The sequence below is a fragment of the Triturus cristatus genome, chromosome 8 (genome assembly GCF_964204655.1).
Source record: "Triturus cristatus chromosome 8, aTriCri1.1, whole genome shotgun sequence".
NCBI classification, from domain to species: Eukaryota; Metazoa; Chordata; class Amphibia; order Caudata; family Salamandridae; genus Triturus; species Triturus cristatus.
The window spans coordinates 305,498,917-305,525,740 of record NC_140591.1 but is presented as its reverse complement, the minus strand read 5'-3'; the positions used below and the strand labels follow the sequence as shown (position 1 = coordinate 305,525,740).

The 26,824-nt window shown below is 43.6% G+C and overlaps 1 protein-coding gene across 1 annotated transcript in view; it reads left to right on the top strand.

Moving 5' to 3' along the window:
• Positions 1 to 26,824, top strand: part of ZDHHC20 (zDHHC palmitoyltransferase 20) — a 337,926-nt gene that overhangs the window by 267,587 nt on the left and 43,515 nt on the right. Inside the window, exon 11 of the mRNA XM_085621583.1 lies at positions 19,208 to 19,323. Within this exon, the coding sequence (XP_085477709.1) occupies positions 19,208 to 19,323 (116 nt within the window). The remainder of the gene's footprint in view (positions 1 to 19,207; positions 19,324 to 26,824) is intronic.

The following is a 26,824-nucleotide window of genomic DNA, read 5'->3' as shown; positions in this document are numbered from 1 at the left end:
GCTCCCGGACAGTCTGATCTGCTGGTGCCCATTTGCTATCGGTCCGGGCGGACCCCACCGGTGAGCATCGCCCAACATGGGGGGGCAAGGGGGATCCCGAGAAACGGAAGACCAAGACATCCTTGCGTGGAGGACCAGTCCAGAGTAACATCATGGATCGCTATACCCAGGGTAAAGGGACCCCCGGGCCGGCGGGTGCCGTCACGGAGGACTCAGGTGGGGGTCCGTCCATCTCCACGGAATTGTCGCTGCAGGACGTTATGGGCGCCATCAACGGCATAAGGGAGACCATAGCCCAGCAGTACGAGGCTCTGGCCCGTAAAATTGACACGGTTGCCATTGATGTTACGTTAATCCGGGCGGATCTCTCTAAGACTAACGAGAGGGTTCAATCGTTGGACTTGAGGACGTCCACTCTTGTCACGGATGTATCAGACCTCCAGGCAACTCTTGGCGATCTAAAGTCTGCAAACGACGCGATGTCCCGGCGGCTGGAGGATTTCGAAGGACGGGCACGACGCAATAATATCCGTGTCATAGGTGTACCGGAGACTTCCAACAATCGTCCGGTGGACCTTATGGTCGAGGATCTCATCCTCAATCATCTTGCTCCTTCAGGCCTGAGCAAATTCTTCGCCGTGGAGCGTGCCCATCGTGTCCCGGGCGGTAGGCCTCGACCAGGCGCTCCCCCGAGGCCTATCATTGCAAAACTTTTTCATTACAGAGACCGGGATGCGATCTTACAGGCCTCGAGGGTGCACGGCCCAGTTAAGTATGAGAATTCCTCCGTCAACCTCTTCCCGGACTTCACCCAACTCATTCAGAAACAGAGAATGAGCTTTCAGGGGGTGAAGCGCCATCTTCGAGATATGGACATCAAATACTCTATGCTTTTCCCTGCCAGGCTTCGTGTGGAATATGAAGATCGGACTCTCTTTTTTGAACGCCCCGACACAGTGAGTGACTGGTTGGATTCCCTGCCGGAACCGGGAGACCGAACTGGGCGTACTGGTGGTGCCGAGGGCGGTGGGCCTCGGCAGGAATAATTCTTCGCCCTATACTTTGACATTTCCTTCTGTGCTCAGCCAGGTTCTACTTCAATTGTATATTTTGCCTATTAATGATTCGTCTGGGTGCGGGTGGGGACGGGTCCCTTTCCTCCTCTAGGGTCTTCTTGTAGCATGGGGTTGTTAGGGCGACAGGCACACTGCAAGTTGGGGGGGCTGTATAGTCAGCAGGGGTGCAGGGTGGGGGGGTGGCAATGGTGTGGGGGTGGGAGGGTGGCAGTGGTGGATGGGTTGTGTGTTTTTTCTTTTCAAGGCGGTGTTATTGTTTTATTTCAGTTTCAGGTGTCTGGCTGCGTGCCCGGGGACTCCAGCTTCTTGTGTTGGGATGGGGGGGGACGGGTTGAAACTGATGTCTTGGAACGTCAACGGATTGGGGGACCGTATCAAACGTGGGGTTGTGTTGCAATATCTGCGTCGATTGGCCCCTGATGTGGTATTTCTTCAGGAGACGCACTTGGTGGGAAATGTATGTCATGCTATGAACAGGGGGGGCTACCGACTGGTCGCACACTCTGGCTTCACCACTGGCTCCAGAGGGGTGGGCATCTTGCTGCGCTCCTCCCTCCCGCTTGAGATTGACAAAGTTACTCTTGATGATAGAGGGCGCTATGCGTCTTTGGCTGGGCGGTGGGAGGGGCAAACTTTCATTGGTTTCGGTCTATGTTCCCCCGGGCCTCCAGACCTCCACTTTCTCTGATGTGGGTCGCATGTTACTTGAACTTCCTGATAGTCTCCTGATTGTGGGTGGGGATTTTAACTCCGTGATTTCTGGCGAGTTGGATCGTTACCCTCCCAGGGCCCTCTCGGCCGCCCAGGCGTGGCTCGGCGGGTTCTTGGACACTTTCGGTCTGGTGGACTGCTGGAGGTTGATACATCCGACACAGAGTCAGTACACATTCCACTCCGGGGCCCACGGGAGTCTCTCCAGACTAGATTATTTTCTAATGCCCGCGGCCCAGACCACCCGGGTCCGGGAGGTTAAGCACCTGGCCCGGGGCATTTCCGATCATTCCCCATTGTGGCTCCTCTTCGATACCGGGATGCGATCCGCCTGGCGGATCGCCCCCATTAACCCCTGGTACTTGCGTGACCCCAAGATTCGCAAGGGTCTCATTAAGTCGCTTGATCAGTATTTTCTGGAGAATGAGGGGCCCGTCTTGTCCTCGGTGTCCCTGTGGGAGGCCTTCAAAACGGTCCTCCGAGGACATGCCCTATCCCTGATCGTGGAGGCCAAGAAAGCTAAGAACGGGGAGGTGGTTGCGTTGGAGGCTGAGATATCGGGGTTGGAGGCTGCCTTGGAGACGGGTGTCACTCAGGACGGGCTCCACGCCCTCAACCTGAAGCAGTTCGAATATAAGTCCCTTGTTACGGATGCTGCTCGGACAATGTATAGGGAGCAGCAGGGTAGACTGTATGATGCTGGGGATAAGGCAGGTAAATTGATTGCTTGGCTTGATAAGAAGGAGAGAGTGAATCGAGTGGTCCCCGTGCTTCAGACGTCGGAGGGAGTGAGTGTGACTGATCCTGGTGAGATTGTGGAGTGTTTTGCGGACTACTTCTGTGCTGTGTACTCCCCGGTGTCTACTAGAGATGAGGCTGACTCTCGCCACTTGTTGAAGGATATTGCTTTGCCCTGCTTGTCGGTGGAGGAGCGTGAGCAGATGGATGCCCCGCTTTCGGTTGACGAGATTGCAACCGCGATCCGTTCCCTTCGCTCAGGCAAGGCTATGGGCCCCAACGGACTCCCGATTGAACTCTATAAACTGCAACCGGATAAACTTGCGCCATTTCTCCGTCGTATGTTCTCGGAGTCGCTTGAAATCGGCTCTCTCCCTGATGACCAACGCCTGGCCACTATAGTCGTGATTCCCAAGGACGGTAAACCTCGGGACCGTTGCTCTTCGTATAGGCCTATTTCTCTGCTGAACGCGGAGCCGAAAATCCTTGCCAAGGTTCTTGCGAACCGCCTGCTTACTGTTATTTGCGATCTGGTGCATCCGGACCAATCCGGTTTTATCCCGCACCGGAATACGGCCCTTAACTTGCGGCGCCTACATGTCGTACTTGCAAGGGCGGAGTATCTTTCAGAGCCGGCCATCTTGGTTTCCTTGGACGCCACGATGGCCTTTGATACGATAGAATGGCCGTATGTTTGGGCTGCCCTGGCAAAGTTTGGCTTCGGGCGGGATTTATTAATTGGGTTAAACTCATATACGCTGCCCCGCTGGCATAGGTGGTCGTTAACGGGAGGGTTTCCCGGCCCTTCGTTCTTGGGAGGGGCACTAGGCAGGGGTGTCCGTTGTCTCCCCTGCTCTTCGAGTTAGCTTTGGAACCGCTCGCTGCTTGGCTCCGTTGGGAACCGTCGATAAGAGGGATCCAGTGGGCCCCTGGCTTCGAGGATCGTGTTTCGTTGTACGCGGACGACATTCTCTTGTACCTCACCTCACCACGTAGGTCACTCAATGTGCTCTTTGACATCCTCACTTCCTTCGGCAAGAACTCTGGTTTGATCATTAACTGGTCCAAATCTTGTGTCTATGCTATATCCGGTGGCTTTCCTCTCTTGCCCTCTCGTTTTCCCATTAAGGCGTCCAGCTCCGGCTTTACGTACCTGGGGGTGTACGTCTCATTGGATCCTGCTGTCTGCTACGAGCATAATCTCCTCTCTCCACTTCGGAGATTGAGGTTAGACGTGGCCCGCTGGCGTAAGCTTCCCTTGTCTCCCCTCGGTCATGCGGCACTTTTTAAAATGATGTCCCTTCCCCGATTTCTTTACGCACTTCAGAACTCCTTTGATATTATTCCGGCGGCCTACTTCCGGGAAGTAGAGAGCTTACAGAGGAGACTTGTCTGGGGCGGTCGTGCACGTATTGCTCTTGCAAAACTGACTCTCCCCTGGTAGGACGGGGGCATCGCGCTCCCGGACATCAGGAGGTACTACTGGGCTTCCCAGCTATCTGCTATTAACCATGCAACGTACTCACCTGGTCCGAATCCGGCTTTCGACGTGGATAGATTTTTGTTGCCTGGCGGCAACTTTAACAGAGCGCTTTACTCTCGATCGGCTGGGAGGACCTTAACCGGTCCCACTAAGATTGCAGTACGCTTGTGGAAGGCTGCGAATGTGGCCATGGGCTGGAATGATCGCTTGACGGGCGCGACCCCTTTGTTTGCGTCTGAAAGATTGGGAAGCCTCTGGACGACGAAGGGATTCGAGCGTTGGGACACGATTGGCATCAACAGAGTGGGTGACCTTTGGGTGAAGGGTGCGGTTAAATCCTTCGCTGCGCTGCAGAGTGAGTACGAATTGAGTGAGAGGGAGTTCTTTCGCTACGTTCAGGTTCGCCACGCTTTGCTCTCGGCCATCGGGGCGGGGACTGCAGTCCCTGTGTCTTCGCCACTCGAGGACCGCATACTCGACGGTCACTTGCCCGACAGTACTATTTCCCTTATCTATAAAAAACTAATAAACATTCGGGCGGATCTCCTCGTGCGTCTGCGGGAGGCGTGGATCGGGGATGGGGTGGGACTGGACGACGAGGACTGGCAGTCTGCGCTGTCCTCCCCTAAGGAGGTGGCCATACCCGCGCGTCTCCGTCTTGTCCAGCTTAAAATTCTCCATCGTGTCTAAGTGACGGGCCCTCGTTTAGTTCTGATGGGTTTCTCTGAAGACGGGCTCTGTAGGCGCGGCTGTGGGCTCAGCGCCACTTTTCTCCATGTTCTCTGGGAGTGCCGTAAGGTTGTGGAGTATTGGCGCCGGGTGCATGCTGTCATGGAATGTGTCACTGGGGTCGCCCTGTTGCCTGAGGTTCGCCGATGTGTGCTGAACGTGTGGGAGCCTAACGATTATAATGCGGCTCAGACTCGGTGGGCGGCCCTTGGGAACATGGTTGCTAAGAGGGACATCGCACAGCTTTGGGGTTCCCGGCGGCCTCCCACCGTGTCAGTATGAAAGAAGAACATGGACTGGTGCATGTGCAGAGAGAAGACTGTGTATGTGGCCCGGGGTAAGCCAGGGGCATGGGGTAGAATTTGGGGCCAGTGGAACGCGTACCGTGGGAACATCTGCACACCCCCCCTCGTGGACTCATCTGATGCTGCCTTGTCCCCCTGATCCTGAGGTTCCCGGACTATTGCATTTCACCTGTAGATGGTTATGGCACTCCCGTCCCCCCCACCTCCCCCTTGATCATCCTCATTGACCACCCGAGGGTGGAGTTGGTACTGTGTGGTCCCCCAGCCGTGGTTAGACGCCTCTTTTTCGATGGTTTCCGCCTTGTCTTTTGGTGTTATTTATTTTTCCTTTTTGTTTGTATTTCTAAAATGTATGTATCCGGATAACTTCTGAGGTGCACCCAATATTTTGTCAAGTCGGCTGAGCCCCAGGGGGCCCATTGTTTCCTTGATGTTGTTGACCATGTACATATTAGCGGCCGGCCCTGGTGGTTGTAGGCCCATGTTTGTATTGATTTTTATGTGCAATAAAGGTTTTTCAAAAAAAAAAAAAACTACAGAAACAGTGTTTTTTCAGTGTTTATGGAAAATGTTGCTTTTATTATTGCTTGCTTTCTGCACCGATAGCTCATGATATATAGGCAGTGTAAGTATAGTGTATATGAGGTCCAAATAGATTTTTGCGAATTAAACTTATTGTAGTACACCATACAATACTTCTTCAGTGAGTCTTTGGTCATGTGTGTGCGCTCTTTCCTTCCCATGTAAACCTCTGTGAAAAGGCCCTCTCAACATTGGCACTTGAGATGGGCAAGGCGAAAACAGCCAGTACACAATTTGTTAACTCTGACAACTGACATAGCTTTCCATGCCAATACTGGTTCACTTGAAGATTGCAATTCTCAGGGCAGGTTCTGCAGCATTTCGCTGATCTGGGCGCTTATGCCCTCAGAGTTTTTGAAGGGGTCAAAAATGAAGCAGCACTTTTGAAACTACTGAGGAAATTCCCCTTTACAGAAGGGATCTAGAACAGAGTACCACAGTGAGGATTCATTGACTTCAAATGCCATTGGTGGTGAAGGGACATTTCTATGCATCATTGCAAGCCATTTCTCATACATTGTAAAATAAAAGTTCCTGAATTGCTCTTCATCATTGCTTTGCTTACCAAGTGGCAAGCACTCTAACACGGAACATGTTGCAGTGCCAAAGTCCCTAAAGGTGTCGCCCAGCCTACTCTCAAGTAGATGTTTCACATCTACACCAATTATGCTGAACACTTGGCAGACAAGGGTGTTTCCAGACTCTAGTTTTTATTATGTCCACTACAGCAGTTACGTTTTCCTGTAAAAATCTAAGAATGCAGTAGAGTGCAGTTTTTTTCACATCACTGTCAATATGTGACCAAAGATCTTCACATTTCTTGCCTTTGGCTTCATCACTCAGCAACAAGTCTGTAAACGGTTGCCACATGGATAACGTAGCATTCATAGCCCCTTGGACTGAGAACCACCAGCTAAGGGACACAGATGGGATGACTCTTTCTTTGATGCCACACAAAGCACGAAATGATAAATATTTGCTGTTTAGTTCCTGTGCATAAGAAAACTGTGCACCAGAATGGACTAAAAAGCCATTAGAATTCCTCATTAACTCTGAAGATTGTTAAGATGCATACAATCTAACAAGTGGCAAGGATCTCTTACAGGGAAGCACTTCAGCTCAGGCATCAATTTTGACAGGTCATCACACAACTTTTTCATATACGTAGCTGAATCACTGCAAATACAAACAATATCACTCCAATCTTTGTTGAACTTGGAAAGAACCTTTTTTGCAGAGCATTCTAAGTGACACTGCGTTCCATGTTTTCCAAAAGTCTAGTGTCATGTTTAAACCACTATCCCAGATGCTTGGTGATAGCTCTTTTCACATATACTTGTCACTATACCTTGCATTGAATGTTAAAAGCCTGAGGCGTTGGCAATTTGCCTACTATCAATACTGACTCACTAGAAACTGGGGGCTGATGTATTAAGGGTTTTTACCCATTCTCTGTGGGTAAATGTGATAACACATATTGGGAAAGATTCTTATGAACCCAGCAATTTTACCTATCAGTGAAAGAATCAAATATGATTTTGATATTTCCTGATTCTCTACAGTTTATAAAATAATTAAACACCTAAAACATGCTTCTAAACTCTGCATCTTGAGACCAAAGACCACAGAACTGAAAAAAAACAAAAGGAAGAAGAAACAATATTTTAGTGGCATCCCTAAACAAAACTCAAGCAGAATAATGTTAGCCCAGACTTTCTTACTGCTAGCTTTTATAACAAAGGTACATTGTATTGGCCCCTTCAGGAAGGAAAAAAATGACTCTTTCACTACCTTTTTCCTTTCTTTGAATAGCATTTAGTTTGTGGTTGTGCAGGTGTTTTTTCAGTGTTTATATGTTTTCACTGATGAGGGCCATTTCTCTTCCAGTGGGGTTTTATCAGTTATTATAGGTTTAAACCTAAAACCGGACAGCCTAATCATAGTCCATCTGAAAAAGTCACATCGCAGCACCGTGAATCAGCATGGCATTCTTATAAGCTAGAATTTAGTTGCAGCCATATAACCTATTGAAACTAGCAGTACTTAGAGGCTCACAGGGTCCCAGGCTGAGGCCAACAGCATGGACCAGTTGCCACTGGACAGATGGGTAGTTACAAGAAAATACCTCTTGTAACTTGTGTAGCTTTAAGAGGAGGACAGACTTATAACCCTTGTATTCCACTTATCCGTCCTGGGAACAAGAGTAAGGAGGTCTAGTCCTTCAGGGCTCCTCTTGGGTCACGGACCGGTTCAGTTCTCTTCGGATCTCCCACAGGTCAAGGAGTATTCTGAAGTGGGTGCTTTGATATGTCACATTTATAGGTGGCAAGAGCCAGTGGGCGATTGACTCCTGGGCACGCCCTTACCAATGCAGTCAAAGTTCCTGGGGCCCACCCTATCCATTTTTGGCATTTTCAAGATGGCAAAAATCTTCAGCCACACATATCTTATGCTCTCAGGGCTGGGTCTGTGTGTCTGGGGAGTGTACTATAGCAATCCCTTTGTGTGTCATCCCACATCTAACACTAAAATCCAGTTTGTGGCATCCACTGTACCCACAATAAACCCTGAAACAGAAGTAGGGTTTTCCAGCAACCAGCCAGTGGTTACGCAATAATTGTGTTGTCCTATTTTCCTTTCAATTAAGTGTACCCCTGTATTATATGTAAAACCCAAAAAACATAAGTCTGGTGGGCAGGTCTGCCAGCACCCAGAAGATGGACAAGAATTATCTTTGCATCCTGTTCTCTGGCTTTCAAGGGTGTCCCAAAGTGTTGCATTCAAACCCAGAAGACTTGTCAAGAAGGCTTTGACACTCCAGCAGGATTTGAGACTATTTTGTCAAAAAGGATGCGGACAGCCCCTGCCCTGACAATTCTGAGGAATTCAGAAAAGTCATCCGTGCCCATTCATGGCAACTAATTGTTTGCTTCTAGTAAGCATTTCACACCTTTTTCACACCTATTCAAATGCTAACCTCTGGCTGGGAGTCCAAACGCAAATTAGCATCTAGCAACTTCTGGCAGGGAAAAGGCAACATTCTTTCCTTGATATGTATTGAAAGTCTTACTTCACAATTGAATTGTATTTTAAATAGGTATTTTAAAAAAGTTGTTTAATGTTCTAGCTAGTCCTATTCCTGAGATGCAATATTAGGATTTTAATCTGTACTCTGGTTTTCTGCATTGGACAGCTAGGCCTGCCACAGTGAAACATTGTTTTTAGGTGCCAGTCACTGTAAGGGTAAACATTACCTTACATGTCCTACTTTTAAATACTATGCACCCTGCCTTGTGGACTAAAGAGCCTACATAGGGGTGACTTATTACTATTTAAAAGTGCGATTTTGACCTGCCAAAAGGGTTTATTTGACTGGTTGGATTGCAGTTTCTACACTGGTGGCCTAAAGCCATGTTTGTACCACCACTATAGCGGACGGTACAATAGGTGTTGTGCCCACTAGTGGCATTTAACCTCCAGGCCCTGGGTGCACATTAGTACCATGTGTTAGGGACTTATAGGCAAGTTAAATATACCGATTAGGAATAAGCAATTTTGACATTGTTTAAAGGAGGAGAACAGGCATTTTATCACTGCAGGGTTAAAGTGTACATAGGTTTAATTCGAGTAAAAATATAGTGTTAAACTAAAGGTGAAAAATACGGAGGAGGGCCAAGTAGAAAAGGCAGATTCCCTACAGAGTACAAGTGTCCAGATGAAAAGAAATCCTAGCTGTAGCCTCACTGAAATGGGGTACAGTGAACTATCTTCCTCAAAATACACAGCTAGGACAGGCTCACCTGCCAACTCTGGATCAAATGCATCTCCTTGCCCTATAAATCAATGATGCAAGTATTAAAGAGCATAGGGCAAGGATAAAGACGGTGCACCAAGGAAAAAAGTCTTTTCGATAAGTCCAATTTGTTGTTCTTTTATTTCCATTCAATTTCTCAAAAAACAGACTCAGCCAACGCGTTTCGTTCTCTACGAACTTCGTCAGGGCTGTGAGAAAACATAGATAAAAACATACATATGTATAAAAAACACATAAAGTACACCATACAACACAACAAACTACATAACCAATACTACATAGAAAGATGACATCATTACATATTACCATATAAATTAATAAGCACACCTCAACAAACACAAGAATTCAATTACAAATTCTGACAAATATATATGTTATATACAAAAGATGAATCAGACATGTATAGCATTTACAAACACATATAAAAAAGGTGAATCAAACATATATTACATTTACATATACATATATAAAAACCAAACAACATACGATTTAGTCAAACATATATATATCACAAAAAGGTTTAAGAAAACACCATAGTGAACACATGTATATTCTGATAGATTTCACGGACATGACTTATTGTGTTAAGCCCTCCTACAAGTGCTGCCCAATGTTAAATGAAGAGAACTCCTTTGAATCAATTTAAAAATGTAAAGAGAACTCTAAGAGATAATAATTAATAATCAAGTATATTGGTAAAGTTAAAGAAGATAATCCTTTTGATACCGAAGACACTACCTCGAATTTAAAGATGATCTCTACAAAAACAGAAATAAAGAAAAAAAAAAAAAAAAAAATTTCATATAACAAAAGAAAATAATATAAAAATCAAAATGACAAATCTTACCATGGATTATCTCCAAGGAGCGGCCACCATATATTCCAAGAGAAACACTGCCGTCCTTCAAGTGTAATATGAATATATATGACCTAATACGAATAATAATTTCCCAGAAAAGGAAAAAAGACAAAAGACGAATTCCATTAGGGCCTATTGCGGGCACGACCAATCACAATCTCCGCAAAAAGCCATCTAATTCATACATAGGGAGATGACAAAAGGCTTACCTCTGCAACTGTAGAGGTTCTTATTAGGATATCACCAGCTAATCCAATATTCAATTAGTCAAGTCCCCTTTATGTCCGGTTTATGTATTTCACGAAAAAAGGTTAAACGACCTTGTTGTCGTATATTTATGCCCACAGTACAGGCTCCATCATTCTACGAGAATAATATAAAAAACACACACGGTGTCAAAGAAGTCCACTATGGTTATAGAACAAAGTGTTTTGATAAATTCTATGGCATATTCTTAATGACAATATGCACTGACGTATCACAAGAATAAAAGATATGGTTATCACCATGATATGTTACATCGCTTTACAGACCTGCGGGTACTACTTACTTATACGCATAAAACATTAACGTTAGAAACGTTTGGAGCAAGCGAACGATCAACATTATTGTATTCACCTGTCTGGAGATGTTATTATTAACAAAATGCATACGGCCGCGTTAAAGACCGGTCCCACCTAATCGTGCGCAAAAATATTTACCATCAAAGGCGTTTTAAGAAATGCGAATAATCAACATTATTTTCACTAATTGGGACACGTAGCTATCCCTATCTGCCTCCCAATAAGCTATCAACTTGTTCAACTATTGGGGCGGTAACAGCGAAAATCCCAGCAGAGGGTATACATGCACGAGCAACGAACACGCTCATGGCAACAATTAAGTAAAAATTAAGTAAAAGCGTTTCTTCTTATCACATAGTTCGCCCCAAAGGACAATAATAATAAGAATCGTAGAGTAAAAATAATAAACGATGAAACCGTTTTTCAAAGTGTAAAAGTGGTATAACACCATTATACTCCCCCCCACGTGTAACATAGCGATCTCGTCTTACCTTTCAAAGAAGGGGGCGCTATCTCGTGTCACCAGCGAAACCCTACCCCATAGGTCAGCCGTCTTAAATAGGCCTATCCCCCGTACCACGTGGTGTATGTCGATGTTTATAGGCGAAAATACAAATCCTAGTGTTTGTTTCACCTCTGCGGGCGCCATTTTGGAACGGAGTTCCCATACATAGTGTTAAATCACGTATCAGTTAAACCCGCATATGTATAAGAGTCGTTTAAAATAATATGGGAAATACGATGTCCAAACCAGTCCCATATTAAGATTACAATAATATTATCCTCATAGAGGCGATTCTTTTGTCCAAATTTTTTTAGTACTCAAACATAATGGGAGTAACATGATCGATATGTTTATTTGTTTTGCCATACGTAATATAATATGTGTCGCGACCAATTTTTTGTATAGACCACGAATTTCAAAAACGCTGTATTGAAACCATACTGTTTTAACAATAGTAGCGTATAGGTCCAAGTAGCGACCAATGCGTATCGTTTGCCAGCGTATACGATACTCAATACTGAAAATCTTTATGAGATCACAAATCATGGGAAAACCTCAAAATATAAATAAAGCATTTTCTATATAAGCAGGTGTACGTCACGAGAATGTACATATATTAAAGTCAATGTAGGCACGTAAGCCTAAAAAGTTAACCGATGGATGTGTTAAAGTATAAGTTCGATATGATCCATATACAATGTTGAAGTACCAGTATTCCCTGATGTTAGTCCCATCTTTATCTAAACACTTAAAGTGTATATCATTAGAAGCCAGATTTGGCGTCAATGATATTTATAGTGGTGTTCGCTTGATCTGCACGTAATTCCATGATATATTATTGGTCAACCCTCCATGGGCTCAATATATAACGAGTTATTGTTAATGTTTCAAATCAATATATAACACTGGAAGTCAACTTATACTTTAACACATCCATCGGTTAACTTTTTAGGCTTACGTGCCTACATTGACTTTAATATATGTACATTCTCGTGACGTACACCTGCTTATATAGAAAATGCTTTATTTATATTTTGAGGTTTTCCCATGATTTGTGATCTCATAAAGATTTTCAGTATTGAGTATCGTATACGCTGGCAAACGATACGCATTGGTCGCTACTTGGACCTATACGCTACTATTGTTAAAACAGTATGGTTTCAATACAGCGTTTTTGAAATTCGTGGTCTATACAAAAAATTGGTCGCGACACATATTATATTACGTATGGCAAAACAAATAAACATATCGATCATGTTACTCCCATTATGTTTGAGTACTAAAAAAATTTGGACAAAAGAATCGCCTCTATGAGGATAATATTATTGTAATCTTAATATGGGACTGGTTTGGACATCGTATTTCCCATATTATTTTAAACGACTCTTATACATATGCGGGTTTAACTGATACGTGATTTAACACTATGTATGGGAACTCCGTTCCAAAATGGCGCCCGCAGAGGTGAAACAAACACTAGGATTTGTATTTTCGCCTATAAACATCGACATACACCACGTGGTACGGGGGATAGGCCTATTTAAGACGGCTGACCTATGGGGTAGGGTTTCGCTGGTGACACGAGATAGCGCCCCCTTCTTTGAAAGGTAAGACGAGATCGCTATGTTACACGTGGGGGGGAGTATAATGGTGTTATACCACTTTTACACTTTGAAAAACGGTTTCATCGTTTATTATTTTTACTCTACGATTCTTATTATTATTGTCCTTTGGGGCGAACTATGTGATAAGAAGAAACGCTTTTACTTAATTTTTACTTAATTGTTGCCATGAGCGTGTTCGTTGCTCGTGCATGTATACCCTCTGCTGGGATTTTCGCTGTTACCGCCCCAATAGTTGAACAAGTTGATAGCTTATTGGGAGGCAGATAGGGATAGCTACGTGTCCCAATTAGTGAAAATAATGTTGATTATTCGCATTTCTTAAAACGCCTTTGATGGTAAATATTTTTGCGCACGATTAGGTGGGACCGGTCTTTAACGCGGCCGTATGCATTTTGTTAATAATAACATCTCCAGACAGGTGAATACAATAATGTTGATCGTTCGCTTGCTCCAAACGTTTCTAACGTTAATGTTTTATGCGTATAAGTAAGTAGTACCCGCAGGTCTGTAAAGCGATGTAACATATCATGGTGATAACCATATCTTTTATTCTTGTGATACGTCAGTGCATATTGTCATTAAGAATATGCCATAGAATTTATCAAAACACTTTGTTCTATAACCATAGTGGACTTCTTTGACACCGTGTGTGTTTTTTATATTATTCTCGTAGAATGATGGAGCCTGTACTGTGGGCATAAATATACGACAACAAGGTCGTTTAACCTTTTTTCGTGAAATACATAAACCGGACATAAAGGGGACTTGACTAATTGAATATTGGATTAGCTGGTGATATCCTAATAAGAACCTCTACAGTTGCAGAGGTAAGCCTTTTGTCATCTCCCTATGTATGAATTAGATGGCTTTTTGCGGAGATTGTGATTGGTCGTGCCCGCAATAGGCCCTAATGGAATTCGTCTTTTGTCTTTTTTCCTTTTCTGGGAAATTATTATTCGTATTAGGTCATATATATTCATATTACACTTGAAGGACGGCAGTGTTTCTCTTGGAATATATGGTGGCCGCTCCTTGGAGATAATCCATGGTAAGATTTGTCATTTTGATTTTTATATTATTTTCTTTTGTTATATGAAAAAATTTTTTTTTTTTTTTCTTTATTTCTGTTTTTGTAGAGATCATCTTTAAATTCGAGGTAGTGTCTTCGGTATCAAAAGGATTATCTTCTTTAACTTTACCAATATACTTGATTATTAATTATTATCTCTTAGAGTTCTCTTTACATTTTTAAATTGATTCAAAGGAGTTCTCTTCATTTAACATTGGGCAGCACTTGTAGGAGGGCTTAACACAATAAGTCATGTCCGTGAAATCTATCAGAATATACATGTGTTCACTATGGTGTTTTCTTAAACCTTTTTGTGATATATATATGTTTGACTAAATCGTATGTTGTTTGGTTTTTATATATGTATATGTAAATGTAATATATGTTTGATTCACCTTCTTTATATGTGTTTGTAAATGCTATACATGTCTGATTCATCTTTTGTATATAACATATATATTTGTCAGAATTTGTAATTGAATTCTTGTGTTTGTTGAGGTGTGCTTATTAATTTATATGGTAATATGTAATGATGTCATCTTTCTATGTAGTATTGGTTATGTAGTTTGTTGTGTTGTATGGTGTACTTTGTGTTTTTTATACATATGTATGTTTTTATCTATGTTTTCTCACAGCCCTGACGAAGTTCGTAGAGAACGAAACGCGTTGGCTGAGTCTGTTTTTTGAGAAATTGAATGGAAATAAAAGAACAACAAATTGGACTTATCGAAAAGACTTTTTTCCTTGGTGCACCGTCTTTGTGTAAAAAGTTTGTATATCTGGGTTTCCAGTAGAGCAAAAGTACGGCATGCTCTGGACGTGTTTTTGCACCTTCTTAAAATTTATGTATTGATTTTGGATTTGGTGTGCTTAACTGTGGTCAGCCGTACGTTCTTTTTGTTTACAGCATAGGGCAAGGACATTATCCTGTTTTACACTGAAGGTTGTTCTTAATGATTCTGTAAGGACGTTGCCACCCAGATACTTAGTTGGAGACCATGACCCATTATCTAATGTACTCAAGATTTGTACCAGCCAATGAGAGGCACCACATGAAAACAAATGGTTCCATGATGAGATTCCAGTCACTTAATCAGAATGAGCAGAGGAAGATGGCATGTACAAGAGCATGGCACTCTTCCCCTTCAGGGCCTGCCCTGGCATGATTTTTAAGGCCACTGTATTGTGCATAGTCGACATCTCCAGCTGATAAACAGTTTGTAACCTTATTCCTTTTGGCCCACTCCCCCCGGGTGTCTGCATTATTTTGGGGAAAAATAACAGTCATTGCATTGCTAGAAACTAGTAATTTGAGGCGCAGTCCAATCTGTCCATTTTATGGCTTGACACCAGTGTTACCCTTCTCCAAATATTCAGGAGTGGTTTTCTTTTTAGAGGCTCCCTCTTCCCCCTCCTTCCCGTTTGGCATCCTTTCATTTACATTCCTTACTTCGGACATGTATGGTGGGCCTTGCAGACTTCGCTGTTCGCTCTAATTGAGAAACCATATACTTAGCTGCACTGAAGTTGTAAACTGAATATACCGAACAGTGTTACAGTTGAAGACTGAAGCCATGGAAGCCACGACTTTGAGTGTTTCACGGGAGCAGGTCAGTAGAATTGAACAGATGACCAGATGCTACAAAAAGCATTACCCAACATTGTAGCTGCTCCTTTGTCTGAAGAAACGCCATCCCATGAATGTGATCTCTCCTGAAGCAGCTAATCAGGTATTCACGAACCGCAAGTAGACATTTTGCTACACCACTTCTGTCTGGAGTTTATCTCCCCACTGGTATTGCTTTGTGGAGGTAGGCCTGTGATGTAGTGCTGTTCCTAGTCTGTAATCCAATGACCGGAGTACCTAGCATATCAACCCAGGCAACAGCCTTGTGTTAACATTAAATAGCAGTCTATGGCAGTCGTGTTAGCCCCAGAGTAGCTACAACAATGGTTGTTTGATACCAGTTCCACCAGTCTGCACTCCACAGCCCTGCCAGCAAGCTTCTAACTAGGGTAGGGCTTGTGCTCGTCAAGTTCGAGCCTGAAAGTGGCCTATTTCCTTTGTTTGAATGGGAAAGCCACCAACTTGACCTTTGTGATTGGCTGGGAGCTGTGACGCCCCTTCCATGGGTTTTTTTTTGTTGGGGAGTAGTTGAGCAGTAGACTATTTCCTACCTTATAGCATAATCCCTTTTGTTTTGCTTTATTCTGCAAAGAACGGGGTTTCATGTTGATATGCCCTCGTGTGTAGATGTGGATGATAATGCAAGAGCCTGTCTGTTAGATATAGATTGGTACGCTCATCGTTGCATGTACAATTTGCACTTACATATGACTAGGCTGTCCGGTTTTAGGTTTAAACCTATAAAAACTGATAAAACCCCACTGAAAGAGAAATATCCCTCACAGTTAAAACATATAAACACTGAAAAAACACCTGCAAAACCATAAACTAAATGCCATTCAAAGAAAGGAAGAAGAGAGTGAAAGTCATTTTTTTTCTACCTGAAGGAGCCAATACAATGTAACTTTGTTATACAAGCTAGAAGTAAGAAAGTCTGGGCTAACGTTATTCTGCTTGAGTTTTGTTGTTTAGGGATGCCACTAAAATATTGTTTCTTCTTCCTATTGTTTTCTTCAGTTTTGTGGTCTTTAGTCTAAAGATGCATGGTTTAGATGCATGTTTTAGGTCTTGTTTAATTATTTTATAAACTGTAGAGAATCATGAAATATCAAAATCATATTTGATATTTTGGCTGCATTTTGATTCTTTCACTGATGGGTAAAATGGCTGGTTTCATAAGATTCTCTCCTAATATGTCATCACATTTACCCACAGAGAATGGGTAAAAACCATTAATACATCAGCCCCTAGTTTCTAGTGAGTCAGTATTGATAGTGGGCAAATTGCCAACACCCAACAGTCAGTGCAAGGTATAGAGACAAGTATATGTGAAAAGAGCGCTATCACCAAGCATCTGGGATAGTGGTTAAAACATGACCCCAGACTTTTGGAAAACACAGAATGCAGTGTCACTTGGAATGCTCTGCAAAAAAGGTTATTTCCAAGTTCAAGAATGATTGGAGTGATATTGTTTGTATATGCAGTGATTCAGCTACGTGTATGAAAAAGTTGTGTGTTGACCTGTCAAAATTGATACCTGAGCTGAAGTGCTTCCCTGTAAGAGATCCTTGGCACTTGTTAGATGGTATGCTGAAATCATCTTTACAATCTTCAGAGTTTATGAGGAATGCTATTGACTTTTTAGTTTGGTTCACTGTTTTCTTATGCACAGGAACTAAAACGCAAATATTTATCATTTTGTGCTTTGTGTGGCATCAAAGAAAGAGTCATCCCAACTGTGTCCCTTAGCTGATGGTTCTCAGTCAAAGGGGTTATGAATGCTATATTATCCATGTGACATCCGTTTACAGAATTTTTGATGAGTGATGATGCCAAAGGCAAGAAATGTGAGGATGTTTGGTCACATATTGATAGTGATGTGAAAAAAGTACTCTCTACTGCATTCTTAGATTTTTACAGGAAAACATAGCTTCTGTAGTGGACATAATAAAAAAAACTAGAGTCTGAAAACACCCTTGTCTGCCACGTGTACAGCATAATTGGTGTAGATGTGAAACATCTCCTTGAGAGTAGGCTACACCTTTAGTGACTTTGGCACTGCATGTTCCATGTTAGAGTGCTTGCCAGTTGGTAAGCAAAGCAAGAGCAATTCAGGAACTTTTATTTTACAATGTATGAGAAATGGCTTGCAATGATGCATAGAAATGTCGGTTCACCACCTATGACATTTGACGTCAATGAAACCTCACTGTAGTACTCTGTTCTAGATCCCTTCTGTAAAGGGGAATTTCCTCCGTAGTTTCAAAAGTGCAGTTTCCTTTTTGAACACTTCCGTAACTCTGAGGGCATAAGCACCCAGATCAGTGCATATGTTGCAGAACCTTCCCTGAAAATTGCAATCTTCAAGTGAACCAGTATTGGCATGGAAAGCTATCTCAGTGGCCAGAGTTAATAAATTGTGTACTGGCTGTTTTGGCGTTGCCCATCTCAAGTGCCAATGTTGAGAGGGCCTTTTCACAGAAGTTTACATGGGAAGGAAAGAACGAGCGCACATGATCAAGGACTCACTGAAGTATTGTATGGTGTATGCAAAAATCTATTTGGACCTCATATACACTATACCTACACTGTCTATATACCATGCAATATCAGTGCAGAAAGCAAGCAATGATAAAAGCAAAACGTTCTATGAACACCGGATAAACACTGTTTCTGTAGTTTTTAATGGCGCGAAAATATGTAACCACTGATGCCCACTGTTTTTTAAGGTACTGAAATCACTTGAAAACCCTGAAAAAACCCCACCAGAATTTACCAAAAATAGAAACTGAAAACAGGAAATCCTACATATGGCATAACAAGGACAATGCGTTGCAGGTGTGGCTGTGAACCCTTCTCCCTCTTGGACGTCCGATACTATAAGATTAGCTACCCAATATCTCTAATGGCTCACCTTATCTGATCCAGAGTGGACCGGTGTTAATGACAAGTGCATACACGTCTTTTGGAAAGAAATCTGGTTTCTAGAATTGTAAAGATATAGTGCGTATGTTACTTGTTTTATTGCAACCTTCAGCCGGTGTACTGCGACGGTCTTTTTGAAGAGGCTAAAGTCCGTTCATTATTTTTATTCTGAAAGTCTTCGAGGCTGGGGGCCTTTTGAGCAGTTACTAGCGTGTGCCACAAGGGCAGCCTACAAGCGGCGTCCATTATGAAGACCGTGGGCCTGGGCAAGCTACAGAGATTGATTACCTTCATATTGTGTACTGAGGGGATTCCCCGTTCCCATTGGAGTATGAGGGGTAATAAAGGTGCCTCATTAGGGGGCAAATACGATTTTCAATGTGCTGTACTAACTTGTACTTCTTGACATGTTCATTAGTATGGAGTCTCAGTGAAACAAGGATGACAAATGAGTCCCTTTGGCTTCCATCAATAGACCGGAATCCATTATGACGTAGCCCTAGAGCATTGCTTTTATAACTTGCAGTTAAGTAATTTACCGCTAGTCAATATTAACCACAAATGGAACAATAGAATGTCATTTTCTTTGTTTTTAGTGTTGGGACCATTCAGCCACCTTCTATAAGACCACTCAGTGAGTCTCAAAATCGATTACTTGGGACCGAAAGCCAGTGGATTGATGGCGGATTAGAAGAAGAAAACGCTACTACAGGTACATGTATGCTATTACAGGTATTGAGTATGCTTTGGGTGTGCTATTGTTGAGGACTTCCAAATGTTTATTATTTAACGAAATTCAGAGGGTTATGACATCTAGTTCAGTTGTACTAGATCCATTTAAGTAAAATAGGGAAACCTTCCATTTCAAGAAGGCCTCTGTAGTTGAACCTTAGGGATTTTCAAAAAATGTCCACTGTGAGGTTTCCTTCTTTTGATGTTAATTCCCTCCCCTTCAAGACCTGAACAACCAATATTGTTCTCACTTGGATGCCTTTATACTAGCAGCTGTTATGAGAAAATTGAAGCTGGAAGGAGTATAAGGATGCAAAGAATAACCATATTGGGTGCAAATGATTATTCTTACCTACCGTTCAGCTCCTTCCAAGTGCCCACTGTCTGTTGCTGACGCCTTCCATATTGCATTCAATCCTAAGCAATCTAATCAACCTTGTACATGCTGATCACTAGTTAAGACGGACCAAAGTCCTGGATAGTCTCACACTCTACATAACCACCTTCAACAGAGCCTCCAATAAAACCTCCAATAAAACCCAAGCACTCTTCAAGGAAGTCAAACATTGTGTCAATCTCCTGTCAGACACTCCTGTCCAACATTCATTTTATAGGTAAAGTATTTTCAATCGTTGCATCACTGAGAACAGAAACACAATCTAACCCATATCAACACCAGATTTCCACTGAGCCTGTAATTCCCACTTAAACCCCCTCCAAATGAACAGCCTTGAACCGCCAGTCACATAATGACCTCAATGACATCCTCAACTCACTGAAGACCAGTAAAACACTACACTGATTCACATCCTTGAAACCTGCATGGGCTTCTCTGACTCTGACCTACAGTGGTTTACCTTTGTGCTTAATTTGTAAAAGAATGAGTGTCTGGTGACATTTGAATGTGGTGGGGCGTAAAACAATTGCCGTACAGCACTGTAGCGAGCGTAGCGCGCAAGCCTGAACCACCTTTTTGGGGTGTTTTGGGGTGATTCTCCCCCCAAGAAAAATTTGAAAAAAGAGTGGGCAAATGGTGCATTTGTAAGCAAATTTGCGAAAGCAGGAAGGTTGTTAAAACAATTGTGAATCTGTTCTAACAAAGACAGTGACTGGGAAAACTGTCTATCGCTTGTTAATTGTTTTTAATGCATAGGTCAAACTAACTCGCCTCTGGGATTTTCTACTTTTGTTGGATAACATAGATTGCAGCATGTGGAGGAATAAGTCCAAGATCACAAAGTTTAGTATAAAGAGCCAAGATTCCTGGTTGTGTACTTGGCCTCTAGCCTTGAGCCATGCTGATAGGCAGTGTGAAGTGAGTCCACTTGTGGCACACACATGCAGTGGTGTCTCCGACCTAAAACTTTCATTCTTAAATTGCTGCATCATTTATTCAAGGCTTTTTGTATAGCTCTGAAAAGTCGCTTTGCGGCCACTTCAGAGAGCTAAATTCGGACATTCTCAAAAAACCAAATCGTGTAAGAGGGCATGCCAGCATGTGCGATGCGGCTGTCTTCTACAGTTTACACAGTACCTTGTAATCCGAGCCAAGGGCATTGGAGCGGGCACTGTGCAGACACACACCCACCCACGCAGGATTTTAAGAGCTGGCGGAGAGTGTCTTCTAGGCCTACATATGAAGCCACTGGGAGGGGCAGAATGAGATATTCCTGAGCATGGGTTTAAAATACGCGCTTCCTTGGGACGAAGAGGTGCACATTCAGTATCCTGTTAAAAAGGTACTATTTTAAAATCGCACATTGCCCTGTTTTTTTATATGGACGAGGAGACACAAGGAAACGCACGCACATAAAATGTAATGCCTCAAACTAAATATACCAGCTCCTTTCCCTACGACACAGGCACACAGGTTCAAGCCACACTGCATAGAGTCAAAATATACTGCGCTGATCCAAGCCACGCTGCACAGATTGTATTGGAGTGGTATTTATATAGCGCCACACTGCGCGGATCCCAGCACAATGTGCGGCTCCAAGCCACACTGCAGGATTGAAGTGACAGTTCAGATATTCAAATAGCAGGTTCACCCACATTGCACACACCCCTGCACTTCTTGATCATCCAACACTCCCGCTTGGCAGAAAGCGTCCTACTAATCTGAGGCCAGTAACCTCTGCTGACCAGGGACTCCTTGAAAAGTCCCTACAGCTTTTTAATGAATATCTGCATTCTTTAATGTATCTTTTTCTCTCAAACTGATAAGTATACATTACTCCATATTTTTAAAATACACAAATGATTAATGTTTATAAATGCATAGGTTACGATTTAAATATCGACTCACGTTGTCTAAAATATTCACTGCTTTATATTCAGACAATAAACAGATGTACATGTACATTTTGTTGACATGAATATGTACATACATTACACCTGTTTACATTTATATATTATAAGTAGTAAAGATGGTAATTCAAATTTGACTTGCAAAATAGCCAATTCCCTTTTAAGTGAGAGATGCTCTTGATTATTGATATCATTTCCTCTGATGTCACTTGCCGTGATATCATTCCGAATTGCCAGAGCTAATTAGTCCAATTATTAATTTTTAGGACTGCCCAAGTAAGTGTTCCAAAAACGCTTCAAAGTGGATATATTTCACCGTGGTGAAGTTTTGGGTGTCGACCAAATACGACAACAAAAATTGCAGTATTCTACCTTTCCTCAACAAATGTTTTCCATCCGTTTCTATGCTCGATGTAACATGTAATTTCTCTTTCCTTCCCTTCCTTCTTTCTTTCTTCCGTGAACTTAACCCAATGTCCCTAGCAGCGCTTGTTTATTTCTGTCCTAGAGAGACCCTCGCCGTGATTTTGCCATGGCGCCTACCACATTAATGCAATGTGTTCTGCCGAAAGCCGTTTGTACCGCCCACTGTAGCATCTGCTAGACTGTACCTGCATCACTAAATACCGCGTGTCCATATTTAGAGAGCCAGGCCCCTTTCTCTTACAGTAACTCGAGACTCGCGGATGCTTTCTACCCGGATCTGCAAAGAGTGGGTGCGTCGAAAAAGTAATGCTCTGGAAAAAAATAGAATGAGGGGGGAGGCTACTGTTTCCATTAAGGCCTCTCAGCCCAAGACAAAATATCAGCCAATATCCCACTGCAGTCGCAGCCGGGATTACGGGCGGGGCGGGTGGGGTGGGGTGGGGTGTGGAAATGGGGTAGTCGCGGGGGACGGAGGGAGGCGGGAGGGGTTTAATTAAATAAATTATAAAATAAAACTTACCGTCCTGCGCCACCTCAGCTTCTGGATGGGTCCCGACTCCCGCCGTCCTGCGTTTTCTAATTCCTGCAGCTCTCATCGTCCTCAGGAAAGGCAGCCTCCCTCCCTCCCCTCTGCCAATTACAACGCTGTAATGACCGTGTTGTGATTGATGAGGCACAGCGGAGTGCGCCCCAGCTGGGCCATTTTCTCTATGTAGGCTGCTGTATGCAGCAGCCTGCATAGAGAAGAAGGGAGAGTGGGCGGTCCTGCTCGAGGGCAGGGGGGAGTGGCTAGCCCACTGTTGTGGGTACTGACTGACTGGTCGCCCCCCCCTGCCCTCGAGCAGGACCACCCACCCGCCCGTCCCCAACCAGGCACTTCTGCTTACATAAAATGGTATTTATTACCATTTGTGTTTCTGCCTTCTCTCACTGCGAGAAAGCAGTGGGGCGACGCCGCCACTGGTGCCAAAAGCTCTGCTCAGAAGCCCGTGGCTGGTGACAATACATTTTGGCATGTCGAATACCAAGGCGGCTTAGTCTTGAATCATCCTCTTGACTATGTAATCCAGTACCAGACAATCTCTGCCCCTTTATCTCACTCTTGCAGGGGTATTGGATGCCGGATGATATCCTGGCTTTTCAAGTCCATTCTGGAACACACTGCAGTGTCACTACAAACTCTGAGGGATACCTGAAAAGTGATCGCTGCAGAATGGCAGAGGGCTTCAGAATATCCAAATGTGTCCCGCAATGTCCTTTTCAGATATATTCAATTCAGTATACTCCACATGGCATACTTCACCCCTCATAAATTAGGACTGATCTATGCAGGAACCTCTGCAACCTGCCCCAGATGTGGGACTGATGACAACCTCCAGCATATGGTTTAGTATTGCCCAGTGCTGAAAGACTACTCGCAGGCCATCATCGATAATGATTTCACAGTGGGAAGGAAAGACATTGAGATTAGGAAAACAAAAGTGACCAAAGGGAAATAAAGTAGTAACGAAATTTGTTGATATGCGTTGTTGCCTAAACAAGCTATTACAATGAAATGGAAGGCATTCACGCCTCCCACAACTGGTAAAAGACAAGCTGATGAAACCGATTGCAGGACTTTTGTAGGGGTTAAGCCCAATGTTTTAAGAGGGCAGGAGTAATAGTGATAGGCCACCTTGAGACATTGGCAATGCAGCTCGCTGAGAAATGTAAAACTGTCAATCATATCAGCATCTAGAGAGGAATAACCTTATGGGTAAAATACCCATCTGCAATGTAATTGTATGTAAAGACCCACCTGCATGTTGTGCTAGAAGCACAATATGACTTTGCTAATCCTGTGAAACCTCTAGGATGAAGGAGGACACTGCCCATTAAGATGGACTCTTATTCGAATTGGGTACACAGTGCCAGCACGAAAATTTGACTTCGCTGGACAATCCATAGCATTACTCTCCGGGCGGAAAGGGTGGGAAAGTGGGCAGAGGAGTGTAGACTAGTTTTAGTATTGATAATACGACGATAGTTTATCCAATGGCTGTTACTCTATATGCATGGCAAAACATGTGTTGACTGTGTGAACCTGCACTTGTATTGAATGGACCAATAAAAATGGTGATAAAAGTTGATAAAAAATCTCACTCTTGCAGGTTTCTGCTTTCTCCCTTTTTGATGGTTTTACAATCTTTCTCTTCCACGTCTTTCCGCATTATTTTCCTTCTCTTGTTCTCGATAAATGTCTGATGCAGAAAAGAGTGCCAGACATCAAACATGAGTCTGGTGGCTCCCACAGGCAATCACCAGCACAAATTAAGTACTGGTTTACCTTCTATTTCACTAGTGACCCTAGGATTCTATGCTGACCCCTCAATTGTCTTCAACCTCTACATGGAACCGCTTGTAACCATGCTCATCGACAACACTATCAAAATCAATCAATTCCCTACTCTATCTGCAAATCTTAATTGCTGATAATATTCAGCATCTTGCCTCAGCCTTCCTAAGACTGAATTCCTCCTGTATTTGACAACAGTCGAAAATCACCATCAATTCAAATTTGAGTCTTTGAAATGAATCTGGGCTGCTCTCCCATTCTCCCAACTGACACTCCCAATTAACAACTAATACAAAATCAGTTGGATTTTACCTAAACACCGACCTCTCCTTTGTGCAAGCAGATGTGGGTTAAGCACCCTTCCCCCCCAAAGTCCCTCTTAAGTTTACATAAGGATCAATCTATGCCCAACGGTTTTGTCAAATGTGTGAGGTGAGTTGTTTCGCTGTCGTAGAGTAGTGTTATTATCTAGAGGAGGTTTGGTCTATACTTTCAGTGGGGCACCCCTCTTGTGGTAGTCTTTCCTTTTATGACCGCATTATCCCAGTTGTACTGCCCCTTCTTTTCCTGTTTTGGGACCTCTCCTATGGAGCTTTGATTCAGACTACATGTCTTCTTCAATTCTTTTCTGTCTTAGCGGACAGCCTTGTAAAAGTTGGCACTTGTGCTTTTAATTACATTGTGTTGACCACAAAAAGGGTGCAATTAGTGGTTCTTAGTGTTCTATCCATGTTCTTATCTTTTATTTTTGTTCACAACGAAATTCATCTTGTTTGGGATGTTTCGGTTCTTCATACGCACCTTCATATATGGGTGACTCATGACCAGGGCTAAATAGTGATGACCTGAATAAATCTGCTTTCTCCTAGTAAGAGGAAGGTATCTCTGCTGTGCTCTGCCTTTATGATATGGTGGTGTATGGTAGTAACAGTAATTCTGTTTCATGTCAAAGAGGAAGTGTTTATATGGGCAAGGCTACTAATTATGGTGTGCTTCATGTCCTCTTTGAAACACAAGGTTTTCTTTGTAACGGCTCACCTGTTTGTTTTCTCTTTGCATTTAACAAGCCTCTGTAGAGTATTTTGTTCTTGTTTTCTGATGGGTTTATGATTTGGATGCTTATATATTTGACTTTGACTGCTCTACTTTATCTCTAAATATTGTCTGGTCTTCACAACTGTTCGGTTTCAAAATACGGCTCTTATCTATGGATCCACCCTTTGTTTCGTTCTGTCTCATGTGTTAGGGTTCCTAATGTGTATCTCTTTTCCTTTCCATACTCTTTCAATTTTTGTATTCTACCAAAGAGGTGAAAGGAGAAGAGCTGCAGTGCCTTTATTTATTTATTTATTTATTTTCAATGGGATTATGAGTTTTGTTCGGTCTGGCTGATCTTTGTTGGATAAGCAGCTCCCTAGAAGGGTGGGGCGGCTCAAAAACAGACTTTTGTCCTGCTGCATTGTTAAAAAATATGTTCGAGGCATATGAGCTGCAGATTACACACTTGTGCATAGTTCGCCATCTGGTGTTGGGCCCGGATGTTTGCAGTTGTTTTTCCTCTTGGAAAGTCTTTGGAAGTCACGAGGTCGGTGACTCATCCTTTGGATCGTATTGCGCATGGGCTTCGGCTCCATCCTCAGATTGTTTTTTTTTCTGCCATCGGGCTTTGATGTGATCTTCGCGCTCCGGTTCCGAACAGCTTCCAGTTCGAAGATCGACGCGCAATCCTCAACCCAACTCGCGATATTGTTTTCGATCGTGATCTCCCCACTCGACGCGCCTCTCATCGGCAAAAACCTTTGATTCCGGTCGTCGACGACGGCCTTTGGGCCTACCCAAGCTCCGGTCCTGGCTAATGGAAAAGGACTCCCTTCAAGAAGTGCCCTCGATGTGGGTCCAAGTTCCCCCACACCGATCTCCACGAAGTATGCAATCTCGGCCTCTTCCCTGAACACGAGGCTCGAGATTGTCCGGATTGTAAGTCCTTCCGGTCCAAGAAAACCATTCGAGACCGAAGGCACACTCGTCAATGACGATTCCGGATGACATCTTCAGGGAAGGCGTCGACGCTCCAGAAGAACACCACACCGACGAGGGACTCGTCAGCGCCTCCGAAGCCGACGATTCAGATGTGGAGGACATCACTCTGGCACAGAGGGTCGTGAGTACTAATCTACCCCCCCCCCCCCCACCTTCCCCGGCACCGAAAATGGCTTCGGTCACGCCTTCGCCTCCGGGCCTAATCAAGACCAAGGACATTGCTTCCCACACCGCACCTTCGGGCCCGGTAAAGAAGCCGATTAAGCCTTCCGGCAGCTCGGGCTCGAGCCAGCCCACCGTCGGTGCCGATAAACACTCTTCGACACCGAAAAAGAAAATGCCCTCCGCTTCGACACCGAGCCCCGCACCGAAA